General features: G+C 38.7%; 1 protein-coding gene across 2 annotated transcripts in view; it reads right to left on the bottom strand.

Annotated features, from left to right (window-relative positions):
- The window catches only part of LOC126343774 (protein furry), a 1,073,323-nt gene that overhangs the window by 15,057 nt on the left and 1,044,610 nt on the right, over window positions 1–13,656 (bottom strand). For both annotated transcript variants that reach the window (XM_050001966.1, XM_050001967.1), the window contains exons 50-51: window positions 13,287–13,478; window positions 2,080–2,285 (exon numbers count right to left, since the gene is read on the bottom strand). In XM_050001966.1, coding sequence (XP_049857923.1) covers window positions 2,080–2,285; window positions 13,287–13,478 — 398 coding nt within the window. The remainder of the gene's footprint in view (window positions 1–2,079; window positions 2,286–13,286; window positions 13,479–13,656) is intronic.

The raw sequence follows: 13,656 nt of genomic DNA, 5'->3' as shown, positions 1-13,656 counted from the left end.
GAATTTCCTGCTTGTACTGTGGATGTCTACAACAAGGTGCCCCAGCTATATTGGTCTCCAACAATAACCCATAATTTACGGCCTCGGTGTTTTGAGACTTTTGTAGACATAATGTTATCAACGCTCTTCCAATTTGAAAACTGAGCAGTTGGTCATGACTTTCAAATCACAGATGAAAAAATCTTGACATTGGCAAACTCAAGGGATGCACCAGTCAGCTTCCTGGCCATGCACAGGCATTGACCAAGTACCCTGTTTGACCTGCATTTGGTGGTGTCGGCTCTGTGCCTCTGCATCCTGCCACATTATCATCCCAGCTCTAACTTTGCAAGCAGTATGACCTGTCACAACAACCAACTTTGCCCACAGTGTTACCTGTCACCCCTAACCCTTCTCAGACATTGATGGAGTAACACCAGTGGACTAATCGCAAAACCACACCAGTCTCTGGGCCTACTCCTTCATCACCAACCCAGAGCGAGGTGTCGATGGGAAGCAGATACTGATAAGCAATGGGAGCGAATGTAAGTGGGTAACCTCCCTATGCATGGTTCCTGTTCCTACCACTGGTTCCACCCACTCTAAATAATCACAAGACCATGCATGTTCTTGGGATGAGATGCCAATGGAGGACAACCCATAGGTACTACCCCTGCCACATGCAAAGGCCACTTCCTCACTTGTGCCCAAGAGGTCATTACTGCGCCTCAATCCTTGCAGATGGTGCCATCTCCCACTGTGGCTGTGGAGGACATGCCACTCGAGTCATTGGCAGGGATTCTGGTTTCCCCCTTTCCTCATCCTCAATGTAGTTGGCTTAGGTAAGGCCATTTTCAGCCCTGTATGGCCATTAAAGAGGGGAGGGGTTTTGTATCCAACTGTGATTCAGATAATTCACCTATCATGAATGTGGACTTGTCAGAGGTACTAAGGCTGTGGGTGGTGGTAATGGCCCACTGTCATAATGGGAGTCATCGCCAAGATATGTGTGTCACTTGGCACCACCTAGTGGTGACTCCCCCTGAGCCTATGCCCTGGGCTCACAGTGCTCATTCCTTGCTGTACCTGATAACTGTTTGTATCATGCCACTGCACAGCCAAGTTGACTTAGTTTCTTTCCGGTCTTGAGTGGTTACTAATTCGGAACTGTTGTGTTCCTATGTCAACTTTGCTATGTTCGGAAATTTTTTGTGCACATCTTCAAACCAGTCTGTTATGGACTTATAGGAAAATGTGTTCATATTCTTGTGATTTGGTGTACCCACAGGAGCAAGTTGCAGTTTATACCCATGCTGAGCAGGACAGAATATCAGGAAGTGTCTCTCCTTTACTTTTATATTACTCTATTGGCAGTACTACACATTTTGCTTCCTGAAGACAATTAGTGGCCAGCAGTTCTTCTTCACAATTCATTATTCTTCTCAAATAAATTTCACTTTGATACAATAAATATATATAAAGTAATTTAGAAGCAATTCCCATTAAATCCTGATGAGAACACGAGCACTAGTCATAATTTTGTGTTACTGTTGTTTACAGAAGTAGTCTACGGTGACTGCTTCTATCTATTAGTGTACAAATTGACTCATTCTACATCCCTGGAGATCATTCTGCATGATGTTAAATCAATGAATATTTGAATCCAGTATTAATGTACACAGAAGGAAATTCTTTTGATTGTGAGTGCACTGTACATAAATGCTGTACATTTTCTTCTACATGTTGTCTTTTTTTGTTGTTACACATTGTTATCTCTTAGCAGTGACTTTGCCTTTATAAATGTAAAGGAACAAGAATAAAATACATATAAATGTATGCTTTGCAACTTCCATGGTGTATTACTTTCTTTCCCATTTCTTTCTTCTAGAAAGAAATTTTCTTCCTGAGAGCCTGGGATTCAGAGCTTACTTTTCATGTTCATGGACTGACTGCGAGCTTGTTCCTTGAACATAGTGGATTGTATCTTAGTCACTTACATTATCAATACAGAAGTGGATCATATATTTTATAAAGTAAAACCACCTGCAAATACAATTTAAAAAGGAAGTCATTCAACATATGACTACTGTCAGTTGTTACCTGTACTGCCTTGCATGGCAAAGAGCAGCACCCCACTTCTCTAAGCGTAATAGCTCCAGCAGTGTAGCTTCTGCATCTTCACTACTGGAACCAAGTACAGGAGATGGTGTTGGTGTTGGTGTACCATGATCTGACTCACCGCCCTCCTCAAGGACACGTAAGAGCCCTGCTCGAATAGCTAAAACTTCAGTTGATACATCCTGCAACTACAATCAAAAGTTTATTTAATTTTTATGCAAGGCTGTTATTTTAACAGTAATAATAAGACAATATTGGAATGAATATGACTTATACTGTTATATGTAATAGTATAGGTGTTAGCAATAAGCAAATGAGATTATTTTAATGCCGGTATAGGTCTTAAAATGTACATTACATTTCATTTCATTATTTAACACAACTAACTACAAGAAAATTGTGTTATTACTGAAAGTTCCCAACTTCTGTATCAGATCAGTGTTTTGTGCTATAGAAGGACTTCAATATGGGGTTGTATGACACTTACAGACTGTGTTATACCAGATAAATTATCTGAATGTAGTTAACAGACCACCACAATTTTGCAAATTCCAGTCAGATATTTTTCCTTGACGAAAGGACTGAAAAGGGATGCAGTCATTCTTGCAATGGGAAGTAGCAGCTTGAACGATTGGGAAACTGACAATTGTTGGAAGAGCAGTGTGCTGACCCCATGCCCCCCCATACCACGTCTGAATGACAATACTGGCAGAGGATGATACAGCAGTCAGTCAGTACTGAATGGCTCATCAGATTCAGAAAGGAGAGCTGATTATGGAGTAGTCCTTCTCAGAAACTCAGTCCTGAGGACCTGTCTATTACATAGGCATAGTGTGTCACCAATACTCATTTTAAAAGAGTTACCCAGAAATTAACTTTTCTCACACTGACAAAGATGTTAGGTCATACAGTCTAGAAGATGAGTGCAATTATGTATGAGACTGAGGGTATGGATATTGTATGCAACTGTTGGCACTTTCCGATTTCTAACAAAAACAATGTGGTAGGGCTTTAAGATAGTGGCACTGATTAATTCTCCCACCAACTAACAAGTTAGATCTTTTATTAAGTTTTTAAATGCACTGATCACTGTAACACCAAAAATTCATTTTCAGTTGTGTATAGTGCAGGTATCAAAAGCCAACTTTTAAAAGTCATCAGAATGTCCACGATGAGTTGTGCAATTTGCATACAGTCCTTACCAATGATGACCCTGAGGAGCAAATTCAGCTCTGCATACCAGAAAAACATCACTTTATGATCATGCTTCATAAAAAAAAAAATTAGCTACAATAGAAATGATTACTATTTAGATGTGAAACAGGAAACTTCAGTTAGGAATAGCTGTAATGCTGGCAAGGGAACACCTGAATGTTGTGCATTGCATTCTATGATGGGCAAGGACAGCACGAATACTGAAAAGCTGTACAGAGTCTCATTAATGGACACAAAATTGTTTTCAACTTAACATAATGAAAAATACAAAATACAACAGAGCAATCAAATTAAAATGCAACAATTCCACTCTGATGGACTACAATGCATTGCAGTACATTAAATTGTCTTTATTTTGTAGTTCAGTATGAAAATTAATGTACAAACAGCATATAGTGTGAGTGAAACATGAACAGCTGCTAACATGAATTTCTTAGAAGTAGATACCTTAGGGGCTGCGAAGCAACTCGAATCACTTGATACCGGCAAGTCTTCAGGTCCAGATTGTATACCGATTAGGTTCCTTTCAGATTACACTGACACAATAGCATATACAACCGCTCGCTCACCGATAGATCTGTACCTACAGATTGGAAAATTGCGCAGGTTGCACCAGTGTTTAAAAAGGGTAGTAGGAGTAATCCATCGAACTACAGACCTATATCATTGATGTCGGTTTGCAGTAGGGTTTTGGAGCATATACTGTATTCAAACATTATGAATCACCTTGAAGGGAACAATCTATTGATACGTAATTAGCATGGTTTCAGAAAACATCGTTCTTCTGCAACACAGCTAGCTCTTTATTCGCACGAAGTAATGGCCCCTATCGACAGGGACTCTCAAGTTGATTCCGTATTTATAGATTTCCGGAAAGCTTTTGGCACCGTTCCTCACAACCGACTTCTAATCAAGCTGCGGGGCCATGGGGTATCGTCTCAGTTGTGCGACTGGATTCATGATTTCCTGTCAGGAAGGTCACAGCTCATAGTAATAGACGGCAAATCATCGAGTAAAACTGAAGTGATATCAGGTGTTCCCCAGGGAAGCGTCCTGGGACCTCTGCTGTTCCTGAGCTATATAAATGACCTGGGAGACAATTTGAGCAGTTCTCTTAGGTTGTTCGCAGATGATGCTGTAATTTTCCATCTAGTAAGGTCATCCGAAGACCAGTATCAGTTGCAAAGCGCTTTAGGAAAGATTGCTGTATGGTGTGGCAAGTGGCAGTTGATGCTAAATAACGAAAAGTGTGAGGTGATCCATGTGAGTTCCAAAAGAAATCCATTGGAATTCGATTACTCGATAAATAGTACAATTCTCAAGGCTGTCAGTTTAACTAAGTACCTGGGTGTAAAAATTACGAACAATTTCAATTGGAAGGACCACATAGATAATATTGTGGGGAAGGCGAGCCAAAGGTTGCGTTTCATTGGCAGGACACTTAGAAGATGCAACAAGTCCACTAAAGAGACAGCTTACACTACACTCGTTCGTCCTCTGTTAGAATATTGCTGCACGCTGTGGGATCCTTACCAGGTGGGATTGACGGAGGACATCGAAAGGGTGCAAAAAAGGGCAGCTTGTTTTGTATTATCACGTAATCGAGGAGAGAGTTTGGCAAATATGATACGCAAGTTGGGATGGAAGTCATTAAAGCAAAGACATTTTTTGTTGCGGCAAGATCTATTTACGAAATTTCAGTCACCAACTTTCTCTTCCGAATGGGAAAATATTTTCTTGAGCCCAACCAACATAGGTAGGAATGATCATCAAAATAAAATAAGAGAAATGAGAGCTCGAACAGAAAGGTTTAGGTGTTCGTTTTTCCCGCGCGCTGTTCGGGAGTGGAATGGTAGGGAGATAGTATGATTGTGGCTCAATGAACCCTCTGCCGAGCACTTAAATGTGAATTGCAGAGTAATCATGTGGATGTAGATGTAGGTGAAAACTGGTCACATATAATTTCATAAATTAGGTTACAAATTTCTATTAAATGCTAGGTATGTTATTGTTATCTACACATTTAGAACTGTATCGTTTTCCTGAAATGTAAGATATTTCTTTAGTGACTTCCACTTGCTGTTCCTGTATGCACAGCATTTAAAAAGCAAAGAAACTTTATCATTCAAATAGACAACAACAAAAAAGCACCTCCTTTTTGCATTAATCTCTTTCTAATCAGAAACCTTTTTCTCATTATTCTTCTGAACACAGGTGCTGTTGTTGTGGTCTCTACTGTTAAGGTTAGTTTGTTCCAGATCTTCATGCTACTCTGTCCTATGCAACCCTCTTCATCTCCAAATCACTACTGCAATCTACATCCATTTTAAACTGCTTACTGTATTTGAACCTTGGTCTCCCTCTACAGTTTTTACCCCCTGCACTTTCCTCTGCTGGCAACTCCTTGAGCACTCAGAATGTATGATACCAATGGATCACTTCTTTTAGTCAGGTTGTATCATAAATTTCTTTTTTGTCTCAATTCGATTCAGTTAGGCAAGAAGAGAATAGAAGCTTCTGAAATGTGGTTCTACTGAAGAATGCTGAAAATTAGGTGAGTAGATCAAATAGTGAATGTGGAGGTACTGAACGGGGGAAAATAAATTTATAGCATGACTTGACTAAAGGAAGGAATCAGCTGATATGCCTTATCTGAAGCATCAATAAACATTCAGCTTGGTTATGGAAAGAAGAGTGAAGGGAGACCAAGGCTTGAATGCAGTATGTAAGTTCAAACACATGTAGATTACAGTACTTACACAGAGATGAAGAGGCACGCACAGGATAGAATAGCAAGGAAAGCTGCCTCAAATCAGTCTTCAGTCTTAAGATGACAACATCAACAACAACCACCACCTCATTATTGTTACCTCACTTATGACAATGCCAACCAAAGCAAACAATTGCACTGTAGCTGTCACTGAATGCTTTGTGTATTCCACTTTGCTTTTGTTTTAAGTTGCTTGTTATTTTCTTTCCTTTGTCTGAAATGAGTGAAGAGACTAATGCCGTTCAATTATGAATCCATTAACAGATTTCTTGTTTTCTGCAATGCTTTTCTTGCTATTGGCAGTCTGCATTTTATATCCTCTCTACATCGGCAATCATGTTATTTTGCTGCTCAAACACAAAGCTTGTCAGCTACTTTTAATGTCTCATGTCATAACAGGCTGATTTAATTAATTTGACTTACTTTCATTACCACTGGTTCGCATTTGCTGATGTTCATATTAGAACTTTTTTTCAAGATGATATACATTCTGTTCAGGTACTCATTCAACTCCTTTGGCACCTCTGACAACATTACAATGTTATCAGCAAGTTTCAAAGTTTTTATTTCTTCTTGCTGAACTTTAATTCTCCTTCCATATTTCTCCTTGGTTTTCTACACAGATTGTTCAATGCATGGTTGGGATAACATTGAGGATGTACTACAACCCTGCCTCAATTCCTTCTCAACTGCTGTAGATTGCATCCTTCATCTCTGATGACTGCAGTCCGATTTTTGTAAAAGCTGTGGATAATCTTTTGCTCCCTGTATTTTATCTGAGTTAACTTCAGAATTTCAAACAATGTTGATGAGCCAATGTTAGCAAAAGCTTTCTCTAAATCTACAAATGATGCTATAAATCCAGGTTTGCCTTTCTTCAACCTATCATGTAAGATACACTGTAGGGTCAGATTTGCCTGAGGATTTCCTACATTTTCTTGGGAACCAAACTGATATATTACTGAGATTAGCCTCCACCAGGTTTCCATTCTTATGTAAATAATTCTTGCCAATATTTGCAACAATGGCTTATTACACTGATAGTTCAGTAATGTTCACAGCTGTCAGTACCTGCCATTTTTTTATACTACAATAATTACAGTCTTTTTGAAATCTGAAGGCATTGCACTTGTCTCATATTTTGCACACCATCTGTAATAGTTTTGTTAAGACTGGCTCTCCCAAGTATTTCATTCATTATGAGAGAATGTCAGCTACTTCACAGGCCCGGTTTCAACTTAGTTCTATCAACACTAGCTGTCAAACTTTTCTTGCAGTATGATCTTTCCCACATCACCTACATTTACTTTCTTTTCCCTTTGTATAACATAGTCCTGGAGTTCATTTTTCTTGTTCAGGCTTTTTATAAAGGATGACATAGGAGGAATGGTCAATATTCAGGAATATAACAGGAACAATCATTTGAAGCAAAAACATCTAGCAAACATGGGCTCTAAAATTAAGAGCTATGAGTACTTCTTTGTCTTTGGTACTGCAAAGCAAATATTGTCTACTGCAAGCTCTTTGCTTTCTATATCTTGACAGATGGCAGTATGGATCAAAACAAGGAAAAAAGTCCATTAAAAATGGTTTCAAAGTCCTTTTGTTCATCTTAACTACTGTGAAACACATCTCTTCTACTGGTCAAGTGCTCTTACCTCTTAAGTTATACTATCTGTAGCCACATTTACTAGACATTTTTTGCTTAAAATGAGCGATCCTGTCTTATTTCTGAATATTGATTATTTCTTCTGGGACACTCTGAATATTCCCTCCAACTTTCCCTTCTTCACTCAGTACAGGCTCGCCATTTCAGCTCTTCTCTTTTCTATAAAGGTATCCTAATATTCCTATACAAAAATATGGGAGACAATATCTGATCAGTGCTTACATTTAGGAGGAAAAATGTGTAGTACTGGCAAAAGACACATATAAAAGTAAAAGCAATGCACTTCCTAGCTTTCAGAACTAATAGTCCCTTTCTCAGGAAGGTGAGAAGACGACTGAAGAAGGTTATGCAGAATGTCACTGTCAGATCCCAAGATCTACATCTACATGTATATTTCACTAACCACCATAAGGGTTGTATAGCAGAGGGTACTTCCCATTGTACCTATTATTATGGTTTCTTGTTGTTCCATTCATGTTGTTGTTGTTGTTGTTGTTGTTGTTGTTGTTGTTGTCATGGTCTTCAGTCCAGAGACTGGTTTGATGCAGCTCTCCATGCAACTCTATCCTGTGCAGGCTTCTTTATCTCCAAGTAACTATTGCAACCTAAATCCTTCTAAGTTTGCTTAGTGTATTCATCTCTTGGTCTCCCTCTATGATTTTTACCCCCCACACTGCCCTCCAATACTAAAATTCATGATCCCTTGATGCCTCAGAACACCTCCACACTTCTTCTAGTCAATTTGTGCCATGAATTCCTCTGCTCAGCAATTTTATTCAGTACCTCCTCATTAGTTACGTGATCTATCCATTTAATCTTTGTCATTCTTCTGTAGCACCTCATTTTGAAAGCTTCTATTTTCTTCTTGTCTAAACTATTTATTGTCCATGTTTCACTTCCATACAAATACTTTCAGAGAAGACTTCTTGACATTTAGATCTATACTCGATGTTAACAAATTTCTCCTTCAGGAACACTTTGCTCGCCACTGCCAGTCAATGTTTTATATCCTCTCTACTTCCATCATCATCAGTTATTTTGCTCCCCAAACAGCTAAAGTCATCTAATACTTTAAATGTCTTATTTCATAATCTAATTCCCTCAGTATCACCTGATTTAATTTGACTACATTCCATTATCCTCGTTTTGCTTTTGTTGATGTTCATCTTATATCCTCCTTTCAAGACACTATTCATTTCGTTCAACTGCTCTTCCAGGTCCTTTGCTGTCTCTGACAGAATTACAATGTAATCGGCAAACCTCAAAGCTTTTATTTCTTCTCCATCGATTTTAATTCCTACTCCAAGTTTTTATTTTGTTTCCTTTACTGCTTGCTCACTATACAGATTGAATAACATCAGGGATAGGCTACAAGCCTGTCTCACTCCCTTCCCAACCACTGCTTCCCTTTCATACCCCTTGCCTCTTATAACTGCCACCTGGTTTCTGTACAAATTGTAAATAGCCTTCTAGCCCTGCATTTGACCTTTGCCATCTTAAGAATTTGAAAGAGATTATTCCAGCAAACATTGTCAAAAGCTATCTCTATGTCTACAAATGCTAGAAACTTAGGTTCGTCTTTCCTGAATCTATCTTCTAAGATAAGTTGAAGTATCAGTATTTCCTCACATGTTCCAACATTTCTACGGAATCCAAACTGATCTTCCCCAAGGTGGGCTTCTACCAGTTCTTCCATTTGTTTGTAAAGAATTTGGTTAGTATTTTGCAGTCATGGCTTATTAAACTGATAGTTAGGTAATTTTCACACATGTCAACACTTGCTTTCTTTGGGATTGGAATTATCATATTCTTCTTGAAGTCTGAGAGTATTTTCCTGCCTCATACATCTTGCTCACCAGATGGAAGAGTTTTATCATGGCGGTCTCTCGCAAGGCTATCAGTAGTTCTAATGGAATATTGCCTACTCTCGGGACCTTGTTTCGACTTAGGTCTTTTAGCGCTCTGTCAAATTTTTCTTACAGTATCATATCTCCCATTTTGTCTACATCTACGTCCTCTTCCATTTCCATAATATTGCCCTCTAGAACATCACCCTTGTATAGACCCTCTATATACTCCTTCCACCATTCTGCTTTCCCTTCTTCACTTAGAACTTGTTTCCCATCCAAGATCTTGATGTATGGAGCATGAATGATTGTTTGAATGCCTCTGTGTGTATTGTAATTATTCTAACCTTATCCTTATGAGAGCAACACACAGGGGGTTGTAGTATATTCCTAGAGGCATCATTTGAAGCCAGTTCTGTAGTGCTTTGAAAATTTATGCGTAAATTCTGGAACCACTTGGCCTTCCTCTGTCTCAAACCCATGATATTTTAAATAGAAGTGTGAGAAAGACGAATCCGACCGACTGCACATTGCATATTTGTGTGTGCAGGTCTAAAAACAGTCAGAGTAAAATGTGGACGCGGCAGCCAAACGGCAGCCTACAGGTACCTACTGTACGATCCATAGAGTTTCAGTGTATGTGTAGAGAAGAGCCTGTGCTATTCTTTGCTGGTTTAGTGACTGTGATGGTTGTTAAAGGCAAATTAAGAAATGAGATTAGACTTTTTAAGTAACTTTGAACTTGAATTTGCTAGAGGCAAGACAAGTGTACGATTCCTGTATAACAGTGTCATGATTATCAAGCAACTCTGCTGTAAATGTAACTTAATTGTTTCTAATGTGAGATGACATGGGTGACTTACAAGAGGTCAATTGTTTACGTGAAGTGTGAACTTCGTTCTTCGTGGAAATTCAAATGTACCAACAGTTGTTGAAAAGTATTCTGTGAGTGCCTCATTATTTCACAAAGAGAGAGTGAGTCTGATAAATTCCCTTTATCAGCATTATTCTTCTGAGAAGAATTTTTTGGAGATCGACGTAGCCAGCTACGCAGAGAAGAAGATCGTCTGTGCATACCAAGTAAGTCATCCTAAAGGAGAGAGGTGGGAAGGTTGCAAACCAGCTCCACATCACTTCTTGTTGTCTGAAGCATTAGAGTTCCTGAAACTTTGTTAATAGACTTTCTTTGGATAGCTTACATCTATCTTCAAGAATCTTCCAGTTCAGTTCCTTCAGTATTTCCGTGACACTCTTCCAAGGATCAAACAAATCTGTGTTCATTCGTGCTGCCCTTCTCCACATAGATTCAATATCTCCCTTTAGTTCTATCTGGTAGGGGTCCCAAAAACTTCAGAAATATTCTAGAACTGGTTGTAAGAGTGATTTCTAAGCAATCTCCTTTGTAGACCAATTGCACTTCCCCAGTGTTCTACCAGTAAGCTGAAGTGTACCACCTGCTTTACTCACGATTGAACCTACATGATCATTCCATTTCATATCCCAACAAAGTGTTACACCCAGGCATTTGATTGAGTTGACTGATTACAACAGTGACTCACTGATATTCTAGTCATAGGACACTATGCTTTTTCTTTCTTTTTTTTTTCGTTTTGTTGGAGCAAAATTTTACATTTCTCAATACACTGAGGAAGTTTCCAATCTCTGCATCACTTTGACATCTTGTCAAGTTCTGACTGAATATTTATGCAGCTTCTTTCAGATAGTACTTCATCATAGATAACTGCATCATCTACAAAACACCTGATTTTACTGTTAATATTGTCTGCAAGGTCATTAATATACAGCATGAACAGCAAGGGACCCAACACACTTTTTTGGGACACACCCAAAGTTACTTAATATGAAGACGAATTTCCATCCAAGATAACATGCTGTCTCCTCTGTATCAAAATGTCATTAATACAGTCACAAATTTCTCTTGATACCTCACGGAAAATGTACCATGGAAGTGTGAGCTGTGTGAAAGTGGGAGAAGAGAGATCAGCTTGGATTGAACAGAAGAGTGGCTTGAGGCAGGGAAGTGCACTTTCACCATTACTCTTCATTGTAGTGATGGATTATATAATGAGTACAGTAGCACAAGTAATTGGTGAAAGAAAGATGAAAGCTATGGTGTTTGCAGATTATCTGATGATTTGGGGGATAACAGTACAAGAATATGGGATGAAATTTAGTATAAGTAAGAGTGAGATGATTATCACAACAAGAAATTAAGGACAGGGGAACAATTGGAATAACAATTAGTGGGGAACTATTGAGAAGAGTGGAGAGTTTCAAGTGCCTAGGAAGCCTGATACAGGAAGGTGAAAAAAACGACAGAGAAATGAACAACTGGGGGAGAAAAGCAGAAGCATTTTGGAAGAGTGTCAGAAGCCTGATATGGAGCAAGGATGTACTCACAATCAGTAAAAAAGTTATATGCACTATGTCTCAATCCTGACATATGCATCAGAAACCTGGGTTATGAAAGGAAGAGAGGAAAGCAAAGTACAAGCTAGTGAGATGAGATTCTTGAGAAACAGTATTGGGATGACAAAGATACAGGTTAAGAAATGAGAGGATCAGAGAGTTAATGAAGGTGGAACCATTACAGGGGGAGACAGAGAAATCAAGGCTGAGATGGTATGGGCACGTTAAGAGAATGGAGGAGGAAAGGATACCCAGGAGGATACATGAGATGTAACTTGAAGGAAAGAGACCAAGAGGAAGACCGAGAGACAGATGTCTGAAAGGAGTAGTGGAATGCATCCAGAAGAAAGGAGAAGACTGGAACAAGGCGAAGACAGAGAGATGGTGACAAGACGGAAGATGATGGAGGGTCTGGAAAGTGTCCAAGATGATGATGATGATCTCATATGATTGTACTTTTGACTATGAATGTAGTGTGGTACCGATTCAAAAGCTTTTCAGAATTCAACATCTACCAGAATGTCTTGATCCAAAGGTTTCAGTACATTACGTGAGAAAAGTGTGAGATGGGTTTCACATGATCAATGTTTTTACAATCCATGCTGGTTGCTATTGAGGTCGTCATTCTATTCAAGACAGTTCATTATGTTTGAGCTCAGAATAAGTTCTAAAATTCTACAATAAATTGATGTTAAGGACTTTGGATGGTAGTTCTGTGGATCACTTCTACTACCCTTCTTGTAAACAGGTGTGACCTGTACTTTTTCCCAGAACTGCGCACAGTTTTTTGTTTGAGGGATTTACATAATTACAGTTAGAGGATGGACTAACTCAGATGCAAATTCAGTGTAGAATCTGAAAGAGACTCAATAAGGGCTTGGAGCTTTGTTCAATTTTAATGATTTCAGCTATTTCTCAACATCACTGACATTAATGCATGTTTAATCCATAATTGGGGCAATTATCCTGGGTTTTCCGTTGTAACAAAATATATGAAAATTGAGTTAAGAATTTCAGCTTTAGCTTTGCTATCCTCAATTTCAGTTCCTGTCCCATTTGCTAGGGACTGGTCACTAACCTTGGTGCCACTATGTCTATATGATGACAGCAATCCACCTGTAGTGAGAATGAGGGTAGACAAAGATGATGGGGGAGGTGTCACAAATATTATATCAGAGATGTGTATCTGCTTATTTTTTTCATTTAGCAGTAGTAATAATAATAATAATAATAATAACAATAGTTGTACGTCAAATACCTGATTGCTTTTTGCAGCTGTGGTCAGAACAGTAACCATCTTATGGGAAGCTTCAATCAAAAGTCTCAGCTGGAAATGAAGTTTATACAGAGCACGGCCCATATCAAGGATCATTATATCTTCATTTGACAGGTCTGTCTGGCTCTCACCAAGCATATGCAACTTGAATGTAGTCTTAACTGCATCAATACACTGAAAACAATCATTATCGTAGCCATATTATCTCTTTAACAAAGAAACTGCAATTTTACATCACATGTTTGTATTATATTTTATCACACCTAATAAACACAGTAGATACTGTAAGTTGTCGCTAACTGAACATAGCATATGCACAACTTACCAGGATCATGATTTTAATTGTATTATG

The sequence above is a fragment of the Schistocerca gregaria genome, chromosome 1 (assembly GCF_023897955.1).
Source record: "Schistocerca gregaria isolate iqSchGreg1 chromosome 1, iqSchGreg1.2, whole genome shotgun sequence".
Taxonomy (NCBI): domain Eukaryota; kingdom Metazoa; phylum Arthropoda; class Insecta; order Orthoptera; family Acrididae; genus Schistocerca; species Schistocerca gregaria.
Note: the sequence above shows the minus strand (reverse complement) of the source record. Positions and strands in the feature narration are given on the sequence as shown.